The sequence below is a fragment of the Amblyomma americanum genome, chromosome 1 (assembly GCF_052857255.1).
Source record: "Amblyomma americanum isolate KBUSLIRL-KWMA chromosome 1, ASM5285725v1, whole genome shotgun sequence".
NCBI classification, from domain to species: domain Eukaryota; kingdom Metazoa; phylum Arthropoda; class Arachnida; order Ixodida; family Ixodidae; genus Amblyomma; species Amblyomma americanum.
In genome coordinates, this window is record NC_135497.1 from 89,257,519 (window position 1) to 89,280,200 (window position 22,682).

Here is a 22,682-nt window from a genome sequence, read left to right on the forward strand (position 1 = left end):
GGCAATTCAGTTAATAATTGCTCGCGTTACTTGCTCGGGAAGCGCAACCAGGGTCGCACAAGCCCCACCGGTGGCAGCACCTGCCATCGCAGGGCAGCGACGCATTGCTATAGCCGCTGCACCAATTCACCAGGAGTGGTATGAACACTCCCGAGGATCTATAAATGTAAAGTCAACAATCACCAATGCCGCACATATTGGCAGTAACCCATTAACGCTTTCGCATTATACCCTTAGGCGGAACTGCGGTTTTAGGACCCAGCGGTGTGTGAATATAGGAAACTTTCGAATAACCAATCGAATATTCTCCTTTTGATTCCGCTGAATAAATCAAATAGCGCGCGTTCTAAATTATTGGCAAGGAATCGAATATGTTTTCACCTATTCGAATAGTTTTTGTATAGATGGAACAAAACAAACCTCTAGTTTTCTTCGACGACTGTTTCTCAAAAGGCCCACTCCGACGTCTTGCCTTCATATCGGTGCCTAGCTCCTTCCAAACATTTGTGGATTCGCCGTCTAAGCATGCCTTAACAGCATCTTGGGGCCCTATTTAAAGGCGTGCGCAAAAAATCGTCCTTTGCGCACCAAATCTGTCACCTCGTTTGGTACTTCGTAGACGTGACCAAGCCTAAGCACAAGTGTGATCATAGATATGCACAGAGCCTCGGGAATTCATCGAAATCGCTATTTTAACCGAGTGAGTGCCTCGTTTACATGAACCCGTCAGAGGTGGGTCGAGTCAAGGGATCGAGTTGAGCTTGGTCAGCGCAACTCGACGATTCCGTGTTTACGTGCACTCGATTTTAGCGAGTCGAGACCGGTTCAATTGCAGCGACACCAAACGTTGAGCAGCGCAGTGAGAGAAGGCTATGGCAGCCTCCAAGACTGCGGCACGGCACCACTGTCTCTAAGGCGCGACGGCGCAAGCGAAAAACAGGTTCCCAGTTATCTCTCCATCCACTAACCCGACTCTTCAAATCCAACGCATTGACACGCCATCTGCCATTGGGGTCGAACGAGTCAACCCACCCCTATATCGGAATTGACTGGACTCGCTCATTCTACTCCCGGACCCGACTGAACCCAGTAACCAGTTTTCAAGTCTACTCCGCAACTCAGCCCCGCCATGTCAACGCCGCTGCAGTGGCACACGCGAACAATTGATGCACAACGTTGCAAATGCGCGCGCTGCGGCGACAGAGGAGGAGGATATGACGAAAAGCCCGGTGCGGTAACTGTCTCACATAGGAAGCCACGGCGGCGGCAGCTGGGAAGATTCGTGCTCTCATGTAATAAAATGACATTACTTATGTTCTCCACTTGACCAGCTGCGTTATGCGGCGCATCGCGTATAATGGCCAGGGAGGTCATGCCCTTATTCGGTGCACATCTGGCTCGGTGAACGTGGGTAGCAATCATGGTTATCCGAATAATTAACCGAAATTGGTTAATATTGGGGGATCTGCCCTGCAGTCCACTGCGTAGACTTTCCCGCGATACGCCGTGCAGCAGCAGCCTCGCCTCGAGGAGAACATTCCCTTGTTAGTTAACTAACGAGAGAGGGCGCCAGCGTCGCAGCGCGAGAGACTGGGCCTCTTCGATTTTCTACGCTCGGGCAGCCCGCTGGCTGCCAGCAAGTTAGCCCCTGACAGGAAAACGCGTCATGGTCACTTGAGCTGGCAGCCACCGGAAACCGTAAGGAAAGTTTCGAGCAGCCGGATCGCGCGTCGGTGTCGTCTGCTGATCACTTTCTTCATGTCGAGCGAAGAGGTAGCTGCACTTGCTGCGCTCACCGATTCTGTTGACCGGAGTGAGACCGTTGACTGCAGCGAAGATGACGACGGTGACGAGTGCGTCGTGCTTGTCTTGGCGGCTCATGTAGAGAGGCCATGTAGAGAGGCAGGACCGCCACAGGGTCCCACTCTATGTGGAGCGAGTCGTTCCCACATATTTAGAATTTGAATTCGGGAAGCTCTTTCGTATTTCGCGAAGCTTGTGCGCAGATATCACTGGCGAATTTGAGGCATCTGCCTTCTACCCGGAAGGATGTCGAGGACGGCGCCAGGTGTCTGCTCACAAGACAATGCTAATCGCCCTGACCTACATCGGAACTCAAACAACGATGTACCAGATCGCCGACAAATTTGATGTCAGTGAGTCGACGGTACACGCGGCAATAAGCCGCATCTTGGATTTCTTGTTTTCGATAAGCAAGAGGGAGATATGCTGGCCGGACCCCGACGAGCGACAGCGCAGCAAGGCAGCTTTCTGCCAGATCGGCCGTCGCGGACGAGTGCTGCCGGACGTCATCGGGGCCATTGACGGATGCCATGTCCGCATTGCTCGACCCTCGGAGTCGGAGGAAAGCTATTATAATAGAAAAAAGTTTCATTCGATCACACTCCAGGGGGTCTGCAATGCTGACATGGTCTTCATTGACGTCTTCGTCGGCTTCCCCGGCAGCGCGCACGACTCCAGGGTTCTCCGCGAGAGCTTCCTTTTCAAAGACGGAGTGTCTAAATGTGAAGGTGAGTTAAAGAACTTATTGTTACATCACTAATGCGTGTTTAATACATGCATTATGCGCGGAAGAGAGTTCAGAAAACTGAAAGCGGCGCGCGCATATATGCAAGAGATCGATCAATCGTCTCGATCGTTCCCGCTTGCTTAATTAATTTAACCAAGCTGAACTGTGAGCAACAGCTATAGATATATTTATGCTCTGAATTACGAGTTTGCAGATATCTACATATGCTACGGTCGGTCATATACTCCGGAGGTTCTCGTTAATTTTTATTTCTTATGTACATATAATATATGTGAATTAATTCGCGCAGGAGGATACCTTTTGGGCGACGCTGCTTATCCGTTGCTGCCGTGGCTGCTGCCGCCGTACCGCCAGTCCACGACCAACTGGCAGCCTTGGATGACGGCATTTAACAATGCGCACAGTCGGCAGCGCGTTGTTGTGGAGGGCAGCTTCGGCCTGCTGAAGGCGCGGTTTCAGCGGCTCCTTTACATCGACGTCGCAAGGATAAGCCAGGCGGTGCACATTGTGCTGGCAGCTTGCGTGCTGCACAACAAGGCAAGAAGGCGCGGCGACGCGATGGAAATGATGGAAGAGGTGGACAGCAGAACCAACGTGTCGCCAACCGAGCCTGCCGACGACGACGAAGAGTGTGCTGTCTCGGCAGGAACTTTGCGCGACAGCGTGGCTCAGAGACTGTAATCGTGAAGTATATATGCCTCCTGTGTATGCCTTCCTTCATTTGTTTTTTCATTGCTTGAGTTTATATTATAATGCATGCATTGTGAGCTTCCATCACTCTTTTACATTTAAAGATAAAATTAAGGCTGAAAGCATAGAAATTGAATTATTTGCTTTCAGCAAAAATATATGTTAGCGTTATGTATATATATGTTGCCTGTTGGGACTATAAATGAAGCAACGCAATTGGCACTGTGATGATTGACTTGCAGCCTTTCAATCTTTTCTTTAAATGTAATGGAGTGGTCTTCCTAGATTTTTTTGCCAAGAGTATTAAATTTTTGTCCTTTTCATTTCTGTACCTTTGTATTTGCATGCCATTTCTGTTTTTTTTTCATTGAAATATTTTTAATATACACTGCAGATAGATGATGTGGTGAAGAATGGCGTATTGTTAATTGCAACTGCGCTTTAATTAAATGGCTGTGACCGTTCTTTCTTACTTTATATCTAAAGATATGGTTTTACCACATCACAGTAATATCCCAGGTGTTGATTTGCTAATGGGAATTGCTTTTTCTGTGGTTTTATTTGTCCCAGAAGGAACAGTTTTTTTTTAGTGTATATATGGTCCTAATAGGGCATCAGCTGATTTTGTGCTGGGCTCATCTTCTGGTCCGTACTGCGAACTTCTGGCTGAAGTGGGATTTGCTAGCTCCTGCTCAGAACTTTTTGTTGTTGAATTGGCAGCCTTTTCTGTCGTTGATGTTCCTGAACCGTGCACTAACAAAATTTTTTAGCTGAATCTCATGATTTTTCATGCAATAAATTGCATAAATAGTACTTAATTTGAAAAAAACTTTGCTTATTTATTAACCATACTCCACTAACACCTGTGGCCTGCCCTTAAAGAGGGAGTATATCATGAGCCCATGGTAAATGAATGTGAGCTGTATAAGTTTCTGATATATGTTGTGTGTATTGCAACGCTTTGTTGTTGGTGGACCTATGTTTGAAGCTCTGTGTTCTCACTATAGGCAAATCTAGCTGTGTGGTCCTGCAGGATGACACATTTTAGTGTAGGTTAATTTCTTCTGTTCTCTTCAGTTCTTGGAGTATGCTACTGCCTGCCACCTGCTTAATGTAGCAAGAGATATTGGTACACAAAATGGTGTTCATGTGTGATGCTTGTGAAATAAATTTTCGTGCGTAAATCATGCAGAGTAGCCTTTCAGTTTTGTCTCCATATATGCTTGCATTCTTCCCCCTGGACAGTAAATGACAAGAGGCAGTGTGTAAGCTAAACTGCTGGAATATGAGACCGGTGTACGACAGAGAAATTTTAGACAGTTATGCTCTACAAGTAATCAGAATGTATATTCAACTAAACACCGAGATCTTATTACATATGGTTGCAGAAGATGAAGCATTAGGATTATTTAAAGTACACACATATTGAAATTCAATATAATTGAGGATAAAATACTAATTTACAAGTGTGCGTATACACGTGCACTTGCAGCCAATTAGTGGAAATATATGGAACCATACAGGTTGAAGCATGCATACAAAAGCAATTAATGAAAGTTATAAAAAATGTCTATTGATTACTAGACGGAATAAAAGAAAAACTATGCATTAGTTAGGAGGCTTGGAGAATGATGGGAGGAAGAGGTTCATCGCTCAATTGCTCCAACCACCCCATTAAGTGCTGCACTCCCCTAGTGAGCAGCAATCTTTCTTCAATGGCCATCCACTGCTTCGTGTGTTAGCTTCGGGCACCGTAAGATGGCTGACAACATGTTCAAATGTGCATTGTGTCCTCTGAACAGTAAATGACAACTATAATGAGAGCTAAACTGCTGGAAGGATGGTGTGTGCTAGAGAAATTTAGACAAGTATGCTCTGGAAATTTTGTTGCCATCAAATTTATTATCAGTACACACAGAAACAAGTGACCAGAATGTCATTGCATGAAACACGCATGCAGATCTTATTAGAGGGTTGTAAAATTTATTAAATTATGTACACAATATGAAGTGCAACCACGAACGAGATGAATATACGTGTGTCTAAGTGTACACACGCACACACACATACTACCTCAATGAAAAGAAAGGCGAACAACCCGGCGCCAACATGCCCCACTGTTGGAATTTCTTTTCATCGCGCTTTTACCTGGGTGGTACGAAAAAGACGTTAGAGTTGTCCTAGAATGTATCATGAACGAGTCTAATGTGTTTTTGCTATCACCGAAGTAAAACCGCGGTGAAAAGAAATTGAAACAGCGGAGCGTGTTTGCGCTGGGTTCGCGTTTCTTTCCATCGAGGTAGTGCATAGCAACTTAGCGGAAATATACGGAACTGAACACAAACATATAACAGCAATTATCAATGAACATTCAATATAAAAAGCGCTGACTAGACAAAAAACGAAACATTAAAACTAAGCATTATAGTAAGGAGGGCTTGGAGAGCGGACTGGAGAACGGATTGGGGAATGAATTGGGGAATGAGCTGGGGCATGTATCGGAGAACAGAGTGAGACAAGCTCGCGCCGTTCAAGTGCTGCAGCCACCCGCTCAAGAGCTGCAGTCCTCCTCTCTTCAGCAGCAACCTTCCTCCCTTCAAGAGCCATGCGCTCCCTGTGCCGCTGCTGTCTGTTAGCTTCGGCCACCTCAAGATGGGCGACGGCACTCTCGAGCACTGCACGAGAGGTGTCTGTCCTGGGCCTCTTCCTGGCTGGGCCTGGTTGCTGTTGCAGGGGGCTAGGCTGCGCGGATGGGCTTGGGGGCTGCGAGTCGCCAGCAGTAGTGCTGCCCCTGCTCGTGCTTGGTTGCGAGCTGCCGGGAATTGGGCTCGCTGTGGCAGTTACCCTGCTGGGGCCAGGCTGGGGGCTGGCTGCAGGTTCAGCCTGGCTGCTGGTGGCAAAACAATGCGACATCATTATGCACTCCTTGCACTAAAGAACAGAGACTTTGTAGTGCATATGTGTTATCCCTACACAAAGGGCACTGTCATTCATTTTGTAGTCATTTAATTTCGTACATAATTCTGCTGGCAGCAAAAGTCAGCTGAGAAACTTTGGTTTGGAGCCTCTTTCACACCATTTACGAAACAGGAATTAAAATTCTATCAAAGGCTTTTCAATTTCAGTTTAGCCAAATAAATTATTTAGCAGTGCAGATTGTTTTGTCATTTTGTTCAAAAAGGTCTACCCTATGAAATTAATCTGTCAAATTTATTGTTGTGCTCTAAAGAGCCATTAAAAAAAATATCGGAGGAACTTTGTAATGCGCACACCACAGTTACATTTACAAATAAGCTAGAGCACAGAATTTTTCAAGAAGTGCAAAGTAATTTCAACAGCTCAATGTCCTTTCAAACGTATCAAGGTCCATTTTAAAAAAATTAGAGCATTTTATTCCCAGTAATTCTCGATTGCCGTCAGGGATGGCACAATATCGCTCAAAACATGAAGCCTTATATATGTGGTGCCATAATGTTCGTAATGTATTGAGCCACTATTTCACATGTTGGCCACATTAATCAAGAAAAACCACTCATTTGTAGACAAAGCAAAATTTTTCAATGCATGTGACCTTCCATGTGCCCTTAAACCAGCTGTTTATTGCCTGCCATATCATTCTGTGCGAGGTTCAGTGGCTTCCCTACACACACCCTTGTTTCTCTGAAGGCCCTTCCTTAATTTGTAGTGAATTTTTTTCATACCTAACTGGTGGATGTAACTGCTAGGATTGTGGCTGAGAATGTGCCATATATTTGTGGCAGTCCAGTTATTTTATTACTAGGAAACACACAGATATATAAGTTTTTAATTGTGTGTTCAAGTGGCATGTAGGACTAGAAAGGCCCATGACTGCAACACTCATCACAAAGAGTGCCAACAATTGCTTCCCTTTAGACAAGGATACAAGTCATATATCAAGAGACAAAGGTAAGGAACAAGGACTGCATGAAATGTGTCCAGAAACGGCGCAGTAGCTCGGAATACTAATAAACCTTACAAGAAGAAATATCGCTGTCAGTCGCCTATCAAAGACTTGTTAAACTCTGCAAAACACGCATCTTTGCTCTGAACTTAACAGATCGAGTCAGTAATTAAACACACACACCAAGAAGTCATGTGCATGCTCAACACTACGCACACGTGGAAGGTGTACATCAGAGCTTTGATATCAGCCGTGATGATTTCTTGATTGCTTTATAATTATTGAGTGAATAGTCGGACAATGCGAAGAGCCTGTGCTTGTACATATTTAACCAACTGTGTGTAGCAGCCATAAATTTTGCTACCTAGATGTTTCAGTGTCATGCAAATCATCACGGCTGATATTAAAGCTCTGATGTACACCTTCCACATGTGCGTAGTGTTCAGCATGCACATGACTTCTTGGTGTGTGTGTTTAATTACTGACTCGATCTGTTATGTTCAGAGCAAAGATGCGTGTTTTGCAGAGTTTAACAAGTCTTTGATAGGCGACTGACAGCGATATTTCTTCTTGTAAGGTTTATTAGTAGTCCGAGCTACTGCGCCGTTTCTGGACACATTTCACGCAGTCCTTGTTCCTTACTTTTGTCTCTTGATATATGACTTGTATCCTTGTCTAAAGCGAAGCAATTGTTGGCACTCTTTGACATGAGTGTTGCAGTCATGAGCCTTTCTAGTCCTACGTGCCACATCAAAACACAATTAAAAACTGAAAAATGACTACCGCTACTCCCCTAGCTTCAACATTCCCCTGATTTTATACTTGGGGAAACCCCTGGTAGTGTTTGATTTCAAATATGTTTTGCACGACATGCACTGTCTTTTTCAAAAGCAACCAAGCAACTGGATTGGTTCTTTCGGCATGTAATGGAGCACATTGCACCCCTTAAACTTTAAATCTTTAAGGAAAACATTCCTCACTATCTGAGGCCATTTGCTGTGTAGTGGTGCCATAAGGATTCCGCTATATGGCTAGGAGGCAAACCCAATTCACCAGTTCTTATTTCGGCAATGCCTGTGCTACAGTGCATGTAAATTCCCTGTCGCACTTGTCGTGTGCAGAAAAAAAAATGACTCACTCTTGGACGCTCCGGACGAGTCCTTGTCCCAGCAGGTAGGGTGGGTTGATGCTGTGAGCTTTTTCAAAAATTTCAGCGAGCTCCCTGAGGACAAAAAAAAATTATGATCCATTTGGCACATATATATGACATCACTTAATATGTGTACAAACATATTATTTCATGCATAAAGCTTGACATATCTACTCAGCGACGCAAGACACATGTATAGCTAGCTTATAACCATGGCCGGCATGCATAATGCCCGATAGTTGCCCAGCAGCAAAGCTGTTGACATGAGCACAAAGTCCGGGTTCATGCCTCTCAGCAGCTGTATGCAATTGACAAAAAAAGAGTCAATTTATCTGCCCAAATGTTGCTGTGTAATCTATAACACCCTAAAATTACAACAGGAATTACATTATTTAGACAAAAGATGTCCAAAATTGGTACAGTTAATTATTCTGTCACAATATCTACCTGCACCAAAAAAGTAAAAAATGCTGCAACATTCTTAATTCGCAGGTTTGTGGAATGACTAAACTGCTTCAGGGGCAAAAGTCACGTATGTAGAATCAGGAAAACAAAGTTTTCCATTCAGTAGAAGTTAATTATCTCTACTGAGACCATGTTCTACGTATACTTACTCTTCAAACTCGCATGTTCTCCGGTCCGCCCCTGACTGGCCATTATGCTGTCGCACCGTTTTATATTTTCTCTCTAGATTTCTCCACTTGTTCTCAATTTGCGAATGGGTCAAATGGCAACCGAATTTGGAATTCACTAAATCTGCCAAATTTTCCCAGAGTTGTCTTTTAGTTTTTAGGCGTTTAGAAGGGTCTGATTTGAAATTTTTATATTCTTGAATCAGGAAAAGAACTTTGGCCCGAGGCCACAACTCCTCGGGCTCGATGGTATGTGGGACGGGGGCTGCCGGCGCATTCAGCCAAACCTGCACGTTGTCTGCAACCAAAGGAGAGCATATGTATGTTGCGCATTAAGTACTGATCAAATATTGCATATACATACAAACGAGAAAGGTACACGTACGTACGTACCTGCTGTCGCATAAAGGCGCTGGTTTCCGTGGACAATGGGTGCACCGGTGTCGTCGACTGCCTCAAAAATTTCTCTCTCCACACCTTCCAAGATGATTCTCAGTGGCGCGGCCATCTCCTCCGAAATGAACGTATGAAGTGAAAGTGTTGGAAGGGAGGTGACGTATAAATAAGGGCCGAAGAAGATGCAAAAGATACCATGCAGAACGAATGACTCCTGCTACACATACATAAACCGCCAAAGAAACAGAATAAGATACTGCCCGTAAGCTTACACGCGCGCGCATGCATGTCGGCACCAAAGTGATGCCGCACGGGTGCCGAGCAGAGCTGGATGCCGAAGTGCTGTCCGAAACAGAACGATATCGCTCAACCTCTGCAAGAGACGAACCAAATTTAAGATATGTTGATACCAGAAGAGAGATATCGATATCGTAGACGCCACAAACTAAGAATTAGATACCACTTAAGCCAGCAGCAAAAAGCGCTACAACGCATGCACGCCGGCACATATGCTTGCATGCACATCAGAGGAGCGCGCCGACACGCGCGTACATGTGCTGCAATAAAACAAGACCGGAAACCAACCGCGTGGAGTTCACGAGATAACGGGTGCATATCGTATATGAGACGCCCGTGTCTCATATATACGATACATCCGTTAATTATCTCGTGAACCGCGTCTCACGCGTGTGTACGGGACGCTCGGAGCGCGCATGCCGATACGATCGAGCCGAAACCCAGAGGTGCGAACGAAACAGGCGTCGTTAGCGGTCGCTGAGCCTGCAAGAGAAAAAAAAGCAAATATATACAATACAGCTGTACCCGCCGCGCAAACGAAAAGATATAAGCGCGCTAACGAGTTTGAGAGAGATAACGGCGCGCCCGTTTGAGACGCCACGCAGAACTGCCGAAATTTGCGATATGATATCCGAAGCGCGGCCATCGTCGTTCGAAAAACAAATCGGTAGCGTCCGCTGAACCTGCAAGACACGCAACAAAGATAAATACGGCTGATTCAAGAATAGATATATCGTAGACGCCGCAAGAAGAGAAGGTTACCAGCTGCAAGCCAGCGTACAAGAGCACTCATGCATGTATGCAGTTTAGAGAGATGCCGACGTGAACATAGTAAAATAAAATACGACCGGAAACCAACCTATCTTCTCAAGTAATCAAGAGAGGAAACAACGCTTCGCGCGAGACGCCGCGCGGAGATGCCGATAGGAAGCGTCAGTTGAAACGAGTAAACAGGATACGGCTCGGAGATTCCACTCGAAATAAGATACGGTTAGGAAAACAGCACAGATACGAACGCGAACGCCGTTTCTGCGCCCTAGCTATTAACCACCCAAGCTGTCGCGAATGCGCCTCCCTCCATTTTGTCGTCTGCTAGCCGCCAGAGCGGAGAGCTGTGGAACTAGCAGACGACGCTGCCAGCACAAAATCGTCCTGGCGAGTCTGGCTGCCAGCTGGCAGCCCGGCTGCCAGCTGGCAGCCCGAAACCGCCCAGCCAGAGAAAATCGAACGCGTTCTGGGTAGCCACCGAAAGTGGGCGGAGCAGCTCGAGAAAATCGAGCGCCTGGCGGCGCGCTCTGGTAGCCCGCGGGCTGCCTGCGGGCTGCCAGAGGTGGATAATCGAAGAGGCCCACTGCTCGCACGCGGGAGAGGGCAAAAAGGCTGTTCGGCTGGGATCGTCGGCGCGAGCGGACGTGTCGATCGCGGCTTCGCTCTTCGCCAGCTGGGCGAGGAAGCGGCGGGAAGACTGGCTCCCGTATCTCATCCCGTCCGGCCTCGGAGTATATCCCTTGCCCTAGCGCGAGCGAACATTCGCTCGGAACCTTGCTGGTGATTCGGATGACCTCGATTCATTAGCATATCTTGTTGCTAGCGGGCGTTATTGTTGCGGTAGCAATAAATGCCTGTTTGTGTCAGCCAGTGTGTCGTTCCTTTGTTCCCGCAGAGCAAGGCCCGCCGTGATTGGCGTGCGCTCGGTAGCGTACGCGATCACGGGGTGGGGCCTGGCGGTTTTGAACTGTGTCAGCCGTGATTAAGCTTGGAGAAACTATTTATCTCCCGAATCAAACCCCACAATATTTATTATTGATACCATATGGCAGGCGAAATCTTTAAGAGGTACTACCTAGCTTGCAGAACTTGTCAAACGGCAATAATTCGACGTATTCTTCGAGCTATTCTGTTTTCCCTTATTCCGAAACTGGGGGCTCAAAGAGCGAAGGAAATGCCGCCCGCAGAAGTACAGTAGAATTTCATCGGATCAGAATTGGCTTTCAAAAAAAAAATCCACACGGCAGCTTTGACACAGCACTCACAGTGAGCACTCCGGACTTATGCTTCATCCTGCTCTATACTGTCACCACCACCCTCAGTTCTTCCTTCATGGGACTTTGTGCAGCTGAGCAACAACAAACCTACCGATCTACGTCGACCAACCTCATCTTATCGAATCGCGTAACAAGATATCCACCTACCCGCGGCTCAATATATATATATATCCCAGCATCTAGAGCTGTGAAACAACGACTGCTGTTTACTGTCCCTGCAAGCCTGCACATAACAAGACGGCTAGGTTTCAATTTTCGGAACCTCCTTCTTCCTTCTGCGCCGAGCTTATTCCTATGCAAGAGTCACTTCGCTCTGTAGGCCTAGTTACCTTGCTTCCTACAGCCCACATTATCATCTTCACTGACGCCCTTCAAGCAACACGTCCACTCCGACGCGTCAGCCGCAGCCCAGAAATCTTGCAGAATATACATCTTCTGGCGGCTCGCATCCCGCAAACCATTTGAATTGAGTGAATCCCACGTGACATGCTGAGTTCACCAAGCTCTCCATATTCTGCTACCCGCTTGGCGACCCTACCCACATAAATGCCTAAATTCCTCAGCATGTATGATGCTACCCTCCTTCTCCCAATAAAGGAACACCATCGGCGCCACACACGTGCTCTCGTCCCTCCGTGTGCGATAACCCATGCAGAGGAGGTTGGGCTCTGGAGGATCCGGGTTGGGGTTGCCCTCCCTCCTGCCCTCACTCGGACGTGGCTTCAATTTCGCCACTTATAACCCCTCCCCTGCTTGTCCTGTCTGCAACTCGCAAGATCCTCAGGCTGATATTCACCACTCATTGTGGGTTTGCCCGGCGCTCAAGCCAATCAGAATTCGCCACCTGGCACCAGTGGGTCTAAAGCCGAACAACCCGTCCTCATATATTCCTTGGATGCAGGGGTCACACCACCGTTCGCTCCTCGATATCATTAGATCGGCACACCTTTTCTCCTTCATTTAACACCCGCCTACTCTTTTATTTCTACATTCCCATTACCCGTATGCCCTGAGGATATAAATAACGTTATCAAAAAAGTATATACATGACTGTAGGAAATGGAGCACGTGAAGGGGTGAGAGACAATGACACAAGACGAGCACGGAGCTCCCAGGCACTTTCTCAAGCAAAGAAGTTGCACAAATTAAAATTTAATAACACGCCTTGCAATATAAGTGTGCACCCAAGGAAGAGCCAGCAAAACCTCAACACAGCATGTAGTAACCTCGATTGACATAAAACATCATATTTAAAGGAAACGCAGAAAGATAAAGGGCAGAAGGTATCGGCTGCTTAGAAAACGTTCAAAAAATCAAACACTATTCATCTAACAAAAATCCGAAGAGTTCCATATCTTCTTTTCGCAATTTCATGGCATTGCTCTCTTCTGGATGCCTCTGTTTTTCCCTCGGATTCCTCGCCTCCTATTCCCCAGATGCAACCCGTCGCGGCACTTGAATTCCAACACAGATGTCTACTATTGGCGGGACGAGCTCAGGAGTAGCAAGAGTCGGAGCCAATGTGGCGATTGCTGGAATCACCGTCACCGACAGGCCAGTGCCACTCAGATAAGCCTTCGAGCGATTGGCCGTCAATGGTGGTCCGCCGTCTCCATGGCGTACACCGCAATGCTTATTTGCGTGCTGTCCACAGTTCTTACAAGCCAGCGTCTTTCTCTCCCGCGGAATGTTCTTCCCAAGAGACGAATCGATGGCGGCTGAAGAACCACTGCCATCTGAAGCACCTGCTTTCCTTGCAATAGTCGGAGCCCATGCATTCGTTGAACTTGATGACACCGCGGTTAATGATGTGGCTCTGAAACTCGCCTCAGCTGCCGTCACGGGACTGGACGCCCGTGGTAGCCCTGGCTTGGACAGCAGTCGCAGACCTGCTGGTGTCAAAGATTGCTGCTGGACACAGCGCAGTTCCATCTCGTGCCCGGGCGAGCCGTCCCACGCACCAACTGACTCGGGACGACGTGGCAGTGACGGCGGCTGGACTGGAGCTTCAGGAGGAACAGCGTAGATGTTGACTTCCCACTGCTCTGTCGCCTAGCCCACAGCGAGGAAACAGGCGGAGCCGCTGCTGTAGTGGACGGTTGTTCTTCGCGTCCGCTCGAGAGCTGTAGCGTTAAAGGTGATGATGACGAAGAAGGCGAAGAAGAAGAAGCCACGGATGGCAATAAAGAAGAAGTACGCGTAATCGATGCCTCTTGGCTTTTCTAGCTCAAATTACGCCTTTAAAAGTGTAATTTGTGATTGGCCCCGGCGTTAACTGAAAGCCACCCCAACGAATTTGCGCTTCCTGATTAATTTTTACCCCTTCATCGTTGGTGGAATCGTTGACGATAGAAAACTGAAGAGAGCGAGAGTGATACAGAGAAAACTGATAGGGAGCATTACGACATGCAGCCGGTTTCCGCATGAGAAGCTCTCTTATAACTACTTTGAGGGTTTTCAGCGCGCATGGCAAAGTCCCCGGCTAAGTGCTTCTGTACGATGCGAAGAGTCCCTCGACGACAGGAATATGATGCCCAGTTGCAGACTGTGGTTCAGTTCTTTCCAGAAGATGGAAATGCAATTTTCAGGAAGTCTTCGTGAAAGGTACAAGAGGGAGCTACCGTGGTGACATGCTCTCTCTCTCGGAATAGAGGGGAAATCGCCAACTAGATGTTTAAGTGAACGTTTTTAACGCGTTTTAGCCCTAGCCGCAACAGCGCATAAAAATGTGCCGATAGGAAGAAATGGCCAGGAACTATTCTTATCCAGTTAGATCTGATTGCAGTCTTGGCATTCAATGTTGTACTCGCCGTTCCTGGTGCCCTGCATGCAGCGTTTGTAATGCGTTTGTTAGTCTATATTCATTATTTGAGTAAAGTTCTTGAGACAGCCGATTGTTGGGGAACAACGGACGAAACGCAAGGTACTGTAGCGCTTTTATCGAAGATTTTGGAGAAGTGTTTTAAGAATTCTAAACACAAAGGTATACGCCGATACTTTTATGGTCTTGCTCTGCAACATCTGTACTGTCCCACAGGACCGCAGAACAACTGAGTGAAGTTACGCCCAAATAAGGTGATCGTGTGCGTCTGGATGTTAAGCTTAGAGAGCAGGTTCCGGCCGTCACGGGCGCAAAAGAACACTTATTAGATACTCTCTCTTCACTGATCCCGCTGGGGAATCTACTTTGTGAATCTCCAAATAAAACGTTCCACAAAAGATCAGCCGTCTGCATTTCATATGCACCCGCTCCACCATGCACACCAGACCGGCTGCACATCATTCGCACATCTCTGCGTCACACTGAGTGGTGTTAGCGGCGCAGTCGCCTTCAGTTGGAGCTTGCAGCAGCTACAATGGCTACAACGCCATTTCATCACGGCGATTGAAGCACAGCAGCTCGCCGTGCGAGTCAATTACTGTTGCACGTGTTCACTCGGACTCCAGAAATAAGGAAAATAATCCGTGCTGTCTCCATGCCTGGTACGATGCCTATGTGGTCCAGGCCATTTCATTTGTGCACCCTTCGACGTCCCTTGAAACCACCACAACTGGACAGGTGTAAACCTCGGAACGGCTGCCTTCGAAACTGAGCCGTCCGTTAGATACAGAAACGCCTTTTTCGCATGCAAGCACTGTCACGACCATGGTGTTAGAGCGACTGACATTAAGTGGCACGGGCAGCGACACTTTATTTTTCATTCTTTTTACAGTCCCACAAAAATTTGAGTCTTTTCCTTCGCATTGCCATCAAAAAGCAGGCACCTCGGAGTATGTAGGGCCTGGGCCTTAAGAGCACTGAGCACGCTACGTCGATCAAACTTCATGCCTTACCGAGAGAAAATTAGGTAGTACTTTATACATTAGTTAGCACATCCCGCCGGTGCCTTCGGAAATAAATCTAAAGAAAATCTCAAACGCCGAATCGTGATCCGTAATATTTTGACCGCACTTTTACCTTCACGGCTGCCTTGCTAATCTTAACAGTAGGCGCATACATATCTCGAATTAAAAGCCTAGCTACAGAAAACGACCGACAATGTGTTGACCAGCACCTCAAATTAATACATTAAACAAGAAAATTCCTGTCCATTTTCGTCAAGGCAAAATGCAGTGCCAGCTACTCCAACGTCTTGATTAGCACACCTTAAACTCATACCACAGCATAGCACCCGAGAAATGCTGACATTCGGGTTTCATCCCCTCATTTGCCTCTATGTGCACTTCCTTGTTGTGTCTACGCAACCCAGTTGAAGTTAAAATAGGGTGCACAAGCCCTTTTAATTAATTCCCTTAAAAACGAAGATGAAACTCACGCATTTGATGTCCACACGCGCGGCAAAACGCGCTGATGTTCTTGTCTGGCACTCTGCCCTAGCCACCCTGCGAAAGACGCCGCCATCTGCATGCTATCTTCAAGGGTTGCTTCTTCGGTTCTCCACAACTAAAGACGCGAACCTCAGTCCCTGCGCGTCGTCTCTCTGTGCACAACGAGTCGACGACGCTTCAGGACCCCCTTTTGCCAACACTGGACATGCTGGTGGGCCTCAGGGAATGGCACCTGCGCTCCGCGAGTCCGGTGCGCCACTCGTGTCGGAATCTTGTGCCTGCGCAAGCCCAGGGTGAGGGAAGTCAACTGAGCGCTGCCGTTGTGCGTCTTCATCCGATGGTGGAATACCGACCCCCAACATTTCAAGCTAAACAGCCACAGTCGCCCTGGAGCCCCCCTTAACCCTCTGTGCCCGGTTGCTGCAAGGAGAGAAGCAAGTGCTTTTTGGCGGGACCTCCGCTCCACGTACAGCGACAGCAGCAGTTGCGCTTCTCGCCACTGCAGCGCACACCGGTTTGCAGTTGGTACGCGTCCTGCAGCGACAGCGCGTTTTCACCCTTAACCGCCTCCTTGCCATGCCCTGCAAGAGCGAAGCGCCTGCTCCTGAATATGACGCAGAGGGCACTAGTCAGCATCAAGCGCTGGTCGTTATTCCAATCGATGATGCCTATGGTGAAGGTGACTACCTCATGCTGCTGGTATACCACAACGCTGACCTCAGACTCCCGGATCTTGCTACTGACGCCATTCTTGATGCGGCGCAGCATCTTGCACCACATGGTATTCACGTCACCAAAGCAAAAAATGTACTCACCGAGGGAAAGGAAGTACTCGCCAGACACAACGACGTTAATGAGCATGGAGCGTTCACAGCATCTGGCCTCCATGGCGTCAAAGAAGACGAGGAAGAGCTTGAACACCTTCTGCTGGCTCTCGCCTAGGCCTCTCATACCTGCCTAGCGATCGAGCCTCTTGTTGGTGCGCCTGCTGAGCGTCTACACTTTGGCGTCCATGCCATGAGAATACCGCAGTCCTCCTAAAAATGATTTTGTCGTACTGAGCATGATCATAGGTACTGTGTCGAAAGGAACCAATTTAATCGGTGTTCTATAATGATGCGCGCGGTTTCTCCGCCCTCCTTTTTTCTATTTATTTGCTGTACCTGCCTCATTACTCGCAGGTGTGTTTATTTTAATTATATAGATTTATGAATTTCGGCATTCAGAACTGTGGCTGATTCCTTGTTTCCCAAGTGATTTCGTATGATTAGGAACGTTGAAAACACACTGGCCTTCCAGGCGCAAAATTACAGCCTATACTACTGACATCTGAACAATAGATACAAAGCGGGATGTATGGATAGAAATATGCTCAACACACTTCGTGTCTGCAGTCGAGTAGTGCGCTTCCGGAGCTAAACCATGCGGCGGCCAATAGCTGCAGTTGCTCAGTTTCAAAGCCCATCCCCTTAGCATAAGGCTGCAATGACAAGCACTGTTCGGCATGCCTGGTAGCATCCCGGAGGTTTCGTTTCTTCTGAAACGCAGAACTAGAGAGCTCGGCTTCACGTGAAACGCAGCAGACAGTGTTATTCATCGAAGTTAAAAGAGAGCGAAGAAACGAGGCCGCTAAAATCTTCTTGAGGCGGTTTTATTGCGCTTAAGCCATCACAGATCCTGCAACCATACAGAGCTGCTCGTTCCCGAATCTCCGCAGGTTTTTATCGACTCTCACTCCGGCAGAGATATTATAAGGTTTGGGTCTCGTGGTAAAGAGCCTTTGCCAGCGAAATGTGTTAGCGGCGAAAGAAAAGTGCGCCAGGCAACAAGCGTTATCCCTGTCTGTTTTTTTTTGTTTCATTTAACGTGGTTACGTGAATGGCGATGTTGTTAAGGCCTGCAACTCTTACGCTCTTTAATTGAGATACTCGGTGAGCCCCAACCGAAGCTTAGAGCATAAGATCGTCACTTGAGCTGAGTTCACAAAATGATGAAATTTTGCAAGCTTAAGAAAAATCCACGCCTTGCGGTATAGCTATAGTAATTCCGCAGGTCTTCGAAGTTCCTGGGATTTCATTAGCACGCTCCGTCCGCAGACAGCTGAGTCTTTCCTTACCAGCGAGAGTCTTTTAAAACCAAGAAGATAAACAAGAACTTCGCTGTAACGGAGTTGCCTTTAAGATAAAAACAACATTGGGTGTTTTAATTGGCGACTTAAAGCTTTAACGGACTGTTTACGGAATCCTCCTCAACGGCATGCAGTAGAAGCCCGCGCAGCAGCGGAGCGAAAATTCGTAGGGGCGGTAAATTTGGTTGATGCGGAGCAAATGGGATAGCATTTTCGTTTGATTCGCCAAACTATTTCAATTCACTTTTTTTCCAATTTTGATTGTATTCAAATTCTATTCTTATCCAATTTCCATTTGTAATCGCTTCTTTTATTCATTATTGCTGAGTCATTCTTAACCATATTCATTTTAGGGCGGTAGCACTAATTGGCGAATTTTCCGTTTATGTGGCATACGTACATATGTCCCTGAAGCCTGCTTTGAGGCAGCCTGCCCACCGAGTTCAGGGCAACTCTCGAGGTGGGCGTGCCTGGAGTGCCTTTAAGCCTTTACACCGTTTTTTACCCAAAGGCGCTTAGGATGTAGGCCTTTAGGAAGAGGGCCTTTACGCCAAAGGTCTATATGTTAAAGGACTTTAAGTCAAATCCCTTTAGCCTGTAAACAACCTAAGTATATCTATCCTAACTAGTGGTACTACACGATATCGCGCGTTCAAAAATGTTAAACCATCCTTTATTTCATTGAATTCAATACACATGATATTAAATTTCTGGTCTCAGCTGCAATAGAGTGCGAACAAAACGGGTTCAAATGTCACTTTTCTCCCAGCGGGGTTCACCTGCCGCAAACCGTCAAAGCGCTGCAGTGCGTCGTAGAGCAGAATACGTTGGTGTAAACGCTGCTGGCAAAAGACCTGCTCGGTTAAAACTCAATGTCAAAGCTGGGTTTAATGTCTCTTGCTGCAGATGCGGCACAAGGCAACGGGGCCTGTGCAAAGCCGGCTGAGCCTCTTCCAAGCCGAGTTGAATAAGCTCCCGATGAGAACACCCTGTACAGGACGGGCACGAGCGTCTCCATTGTCGTGGCGTTCAAATCATTGGCTTCACTTCAGTGCGCTTGATTTTATACCCGCTGCTTTGTGTTCTGTCGTGGTAATTTACGCTCGTATCTAATGTCGTTCTGCACTCCTTGTTTGCTGAGTCATCCTTAGACAGGCGTCTCCCTCCAATCTCCTGCAAGTGGAGAGGGCAGAGAGGGGGATGGTTGGCAGGTGGCAGAGGATAAGAGGGAAATCCCCCTGACCACCTCCCAAAGACTGCCGTGGTTGGCAGGGGGAGGCTTCGCGCAGACGCCGGACAGGTTTTGCCTTCATATATGTCTTATCGCATTAAAAGCGACGGCGAAATCGAAATCAAAGACGCAGTGGAAAAGCCAGCTTCCCTTCAACACTTGAAAACTGAGCTGGTAGCAACGTCTCCGACAACCCATCGGAAGCCACCCTGTTGAGGTTACCCTAAAGATATACCAATGTTTTCTCGCGTGGTATATTATGACGCGCTACCATCAATTCGTAGCTGAAATGGTGACTCCGGGGTTCAGAAAGAAAACAATTAGGACAGAAAAAGAAAACGAGAAATGGTAGCGTTCACTATTTCTAGTTCAAGAGTATTGAAAAACTGCATCAGGCATGTTGACAGCGTGACTGCACGTGCGTGACATAAATAACTTCATTGCTGGGAGCATGACTACGAGGTTTAGTATAGACACAATGATGTCACAAGATTAGCTATAGCTTGCAGAGTTCGTGACAGCTCATGATTAAAGAACGACTGCGTGCTCGCAAACAGCGGAAAAGCGAAAGAGTATACATACAGTCTTTTGGGCAAGCGACTGACGAGAAGAAATGTAAAACTGCCCCTATAGCGAACAACAGAAGAGGGGTATTTCTTCTTTCCTACGCCGGGCTCATATCCTGCTGCGCACTCTAAAATGATGCCCTGCGTGGTCATGCAGCGCCTGCGGTGCTCTGCTCTTGAGCACGATGACATAGTTGGATCACAAATCCAGCACGCGAAGCCGCATATACAGCGCCCCAGCCACACCACACATAAACGAAAAGCACTGGCGTAAGCACTGGTGCATACAGCACTGGTGCATAAAGCACTGGTGCCTACAGCAGTGGAACCCCCCTCGCAAGAACGCCGCTCCACGAAAAGGCAAATCATAGCCCCAAAGAGAAACCAGTATAAGCGAAAGGCAACCCCCCTCCCCCTTTTTTTGCTTTCGAAGCTTCGCCGCATCACTTCAACTTACCACACATGACAATTTTTTTTTCTGTGCTGTTTAACCGAGACTGCTATGGTGTACAGCGACGCAAACGCTAGAGACGGGAGCGTGGAACTCATCGGTTTTCGCATCGCGCATTCGTAGTGCAGCCGTGCCCCGTAACGATGCACTCCCGATGGCAGGGCCATCCGTGATAGAAGGCTATTTTTCCTGTCATTTGTCGGCCATTTGTCCACGGATCGTAGAATTATGCTGTTGGGAGATTTCAATTGTGTTTGTATGCATGAAGACCGAGCACTGTTAAGTAAGCGATATGACCCTGGTGCTACTTTACTCACTGATTTGGCATGCGAATACAACCTGGTGGATGTTGGGCAAGATAAGGGACATAACATTCATTTCACTCATTTTCAGTGCTCCTCTGGTGCTCGGCTTGTCAGGATTTACGTTTCAGCAGACATGTTATCCAGCGTTTTTGGTTTCTGGGTGCGGCCCGTATTGTTCAGTGATCACTGCATGGCGTCTCGTCAGATAGGGAGGTGCAGTCGGCGCATACTCCATCCTCGATGGGAGCTGTGGAAGCTGAATACCTGCCTGCTCTCAGATGAAATCTTGAAACGTGCTGTATCTACTTGCTTAAAGGACACGTGGTCACGTAGTTATCTCTCAGTTTTGCAAAAATGTGACCTATTTAAACAAGAAACAAAAAACATTGCTATTGAAGCCTCAGGAAGAATCGCGTTTTTGAAGAGACATCACCTTCGTAAGCTGAGCCGTACTTTGGTTGAGCTACATGAGTTAGAGAGGATTAGCCCACGTGCCTATGTAGGAGATATCACTGCCGTAAAAGCAGAGCTTCACCAGTGTGAAACCGAAAGATACAAAGTGGCCTCGATAAGATCTAGGACCCGTAGTTTTCTGGATGAGCAGAAATCTCGTCAGGCACTCAGTGATGAAAGGCAGACTGCTCTAGCTAAAGAAATATTGGAAATTCAGAATGGAGATTGCACATACACCGATGGTCCTGGTATTATTGAGGCTTTCATTGACTATTATTGGAAGCTTTTTGGTGGTTGTGTGGGCACAAATGTGACATCGGATTATAGTCACTTATTTGAAGCCTCGCGCCGACTTGACGATGAGCAGCGTGCTGTAGTGGAGGGGCCTATCACTTTGGACGAAATTAAATCTGCCATTTTCGACCTAACGGCTCAGAAATCTCCTGTTCCAGATTGCACTACTACCGAGTTCTATAAACATTTTCCTCTTGCCTAGCGCCTGTCTTGATGGAGGTTTTCCAGGCTTACGATGTTGGCTTTTTGCCTCTCACTTTCTATTCTGGGCATACTATATTAATTCCAAAAAAACACGGATTCAAACCTGTTGAAAACAGTTGAGAGATATCGTCCAATTTCCCTCTGTAATGTAGGGGATAGAAGGTGTGGGAAGGTAGGACATGTGAGCAGGACGTGGAGACAGTCTCCAGGTTTCCCACAGAGTTTACAGGAAGAGAGGAATTGATCAGAATAGCGGTCATGGAATGGGGTAGTGAACAGTATATCGAAATTTTGACTCGTCGGACTATGCACCGACACAATTACAGAAAATTAAAAAAAACACCTGCAAAACCGTTGATTAAATTCTTTCTTCCCTGGAACTGTCAGTGAGTGGAACGCACTTCCTGCTCGTACACATCGGATGCCCCACTGTCGGGTATCCTGTATGGAGATTGAAATACCGATCTTAATCTGTTCGCGTGTGGTGCTCCTGCATTGCATATGGTATTATATATATGGTTTCATTCTCCTTTTTCTCCTTTTCGTTTTTTTTCATTTCCTTATTGGAATGCGGAATGGCCGAGTCCTTGTATCAAAATTAAACGCCGTTCTTTGCCTGTTCGCTAGTGGTACAGCTGTGATGCTGTTAGCGGTTTTTTCATGTGTGTAGTTTTTCATTTTTTCTCATTATTTTCCTTTTATCTATGTATGGTTGTCACATTTACTGTAGGAACAGCGTGTCGATGTGCAGGACATCCTACCCACTTTTTTGGTCGCAGGCCAACTCCCGAAGCGGGCTGGTCATGTCTTATGTTTTGCTCTATTCCCGTCTTGTTAAGCTGCCTTTTTTTTCATTTCATGCTATGTAGCTTTTTTTTTACTTTTTCTCGTGTACGTTCTACTCCTGCCTAAGACCATCTGTGAAGGTTGGCAGTAATTGTGAAATAAAATAATAAAATTTCGAAGAAATCGCCAGTGTTGTTCGTAAGCAAGGGCCTCCAAACATGCGCATCAATACTTCAGAGGAACGGCTTGCGC

The 22,682-nt window shown here is 47.0% G+C and overlaps 1 protein-coding gene across 1 annotated transcript; it reads right to left on the reverse strand.

The window, feature by feature from the left end:
* Positions 1–5,366: 5,366 nt before the first annotated feature.
* Positions 5,367–9,453, reverse strand: LOC144110629 (uncharacterized). The gene is made up of 4 exons (XM_077643703.1): positions 9,339–9,453; positions 8,928–9,243; positions 8,302–8,385; positions 5,367–6,131 (listed from the first exon to the last, which is right to left on the reverse strand). The coding sequence occupies exons 1-4, from the start codon at positions 9,451–9,453 to the stop codon at positions 5,657–5,659; spliced, it is 990 nt and encodes a 329-aa protein (XP_077499829.1). The 3' UTR covers positions 5,367–5,656.
* Positions 9,454–22,682: the final 13,229 nt, after the last annotated feature.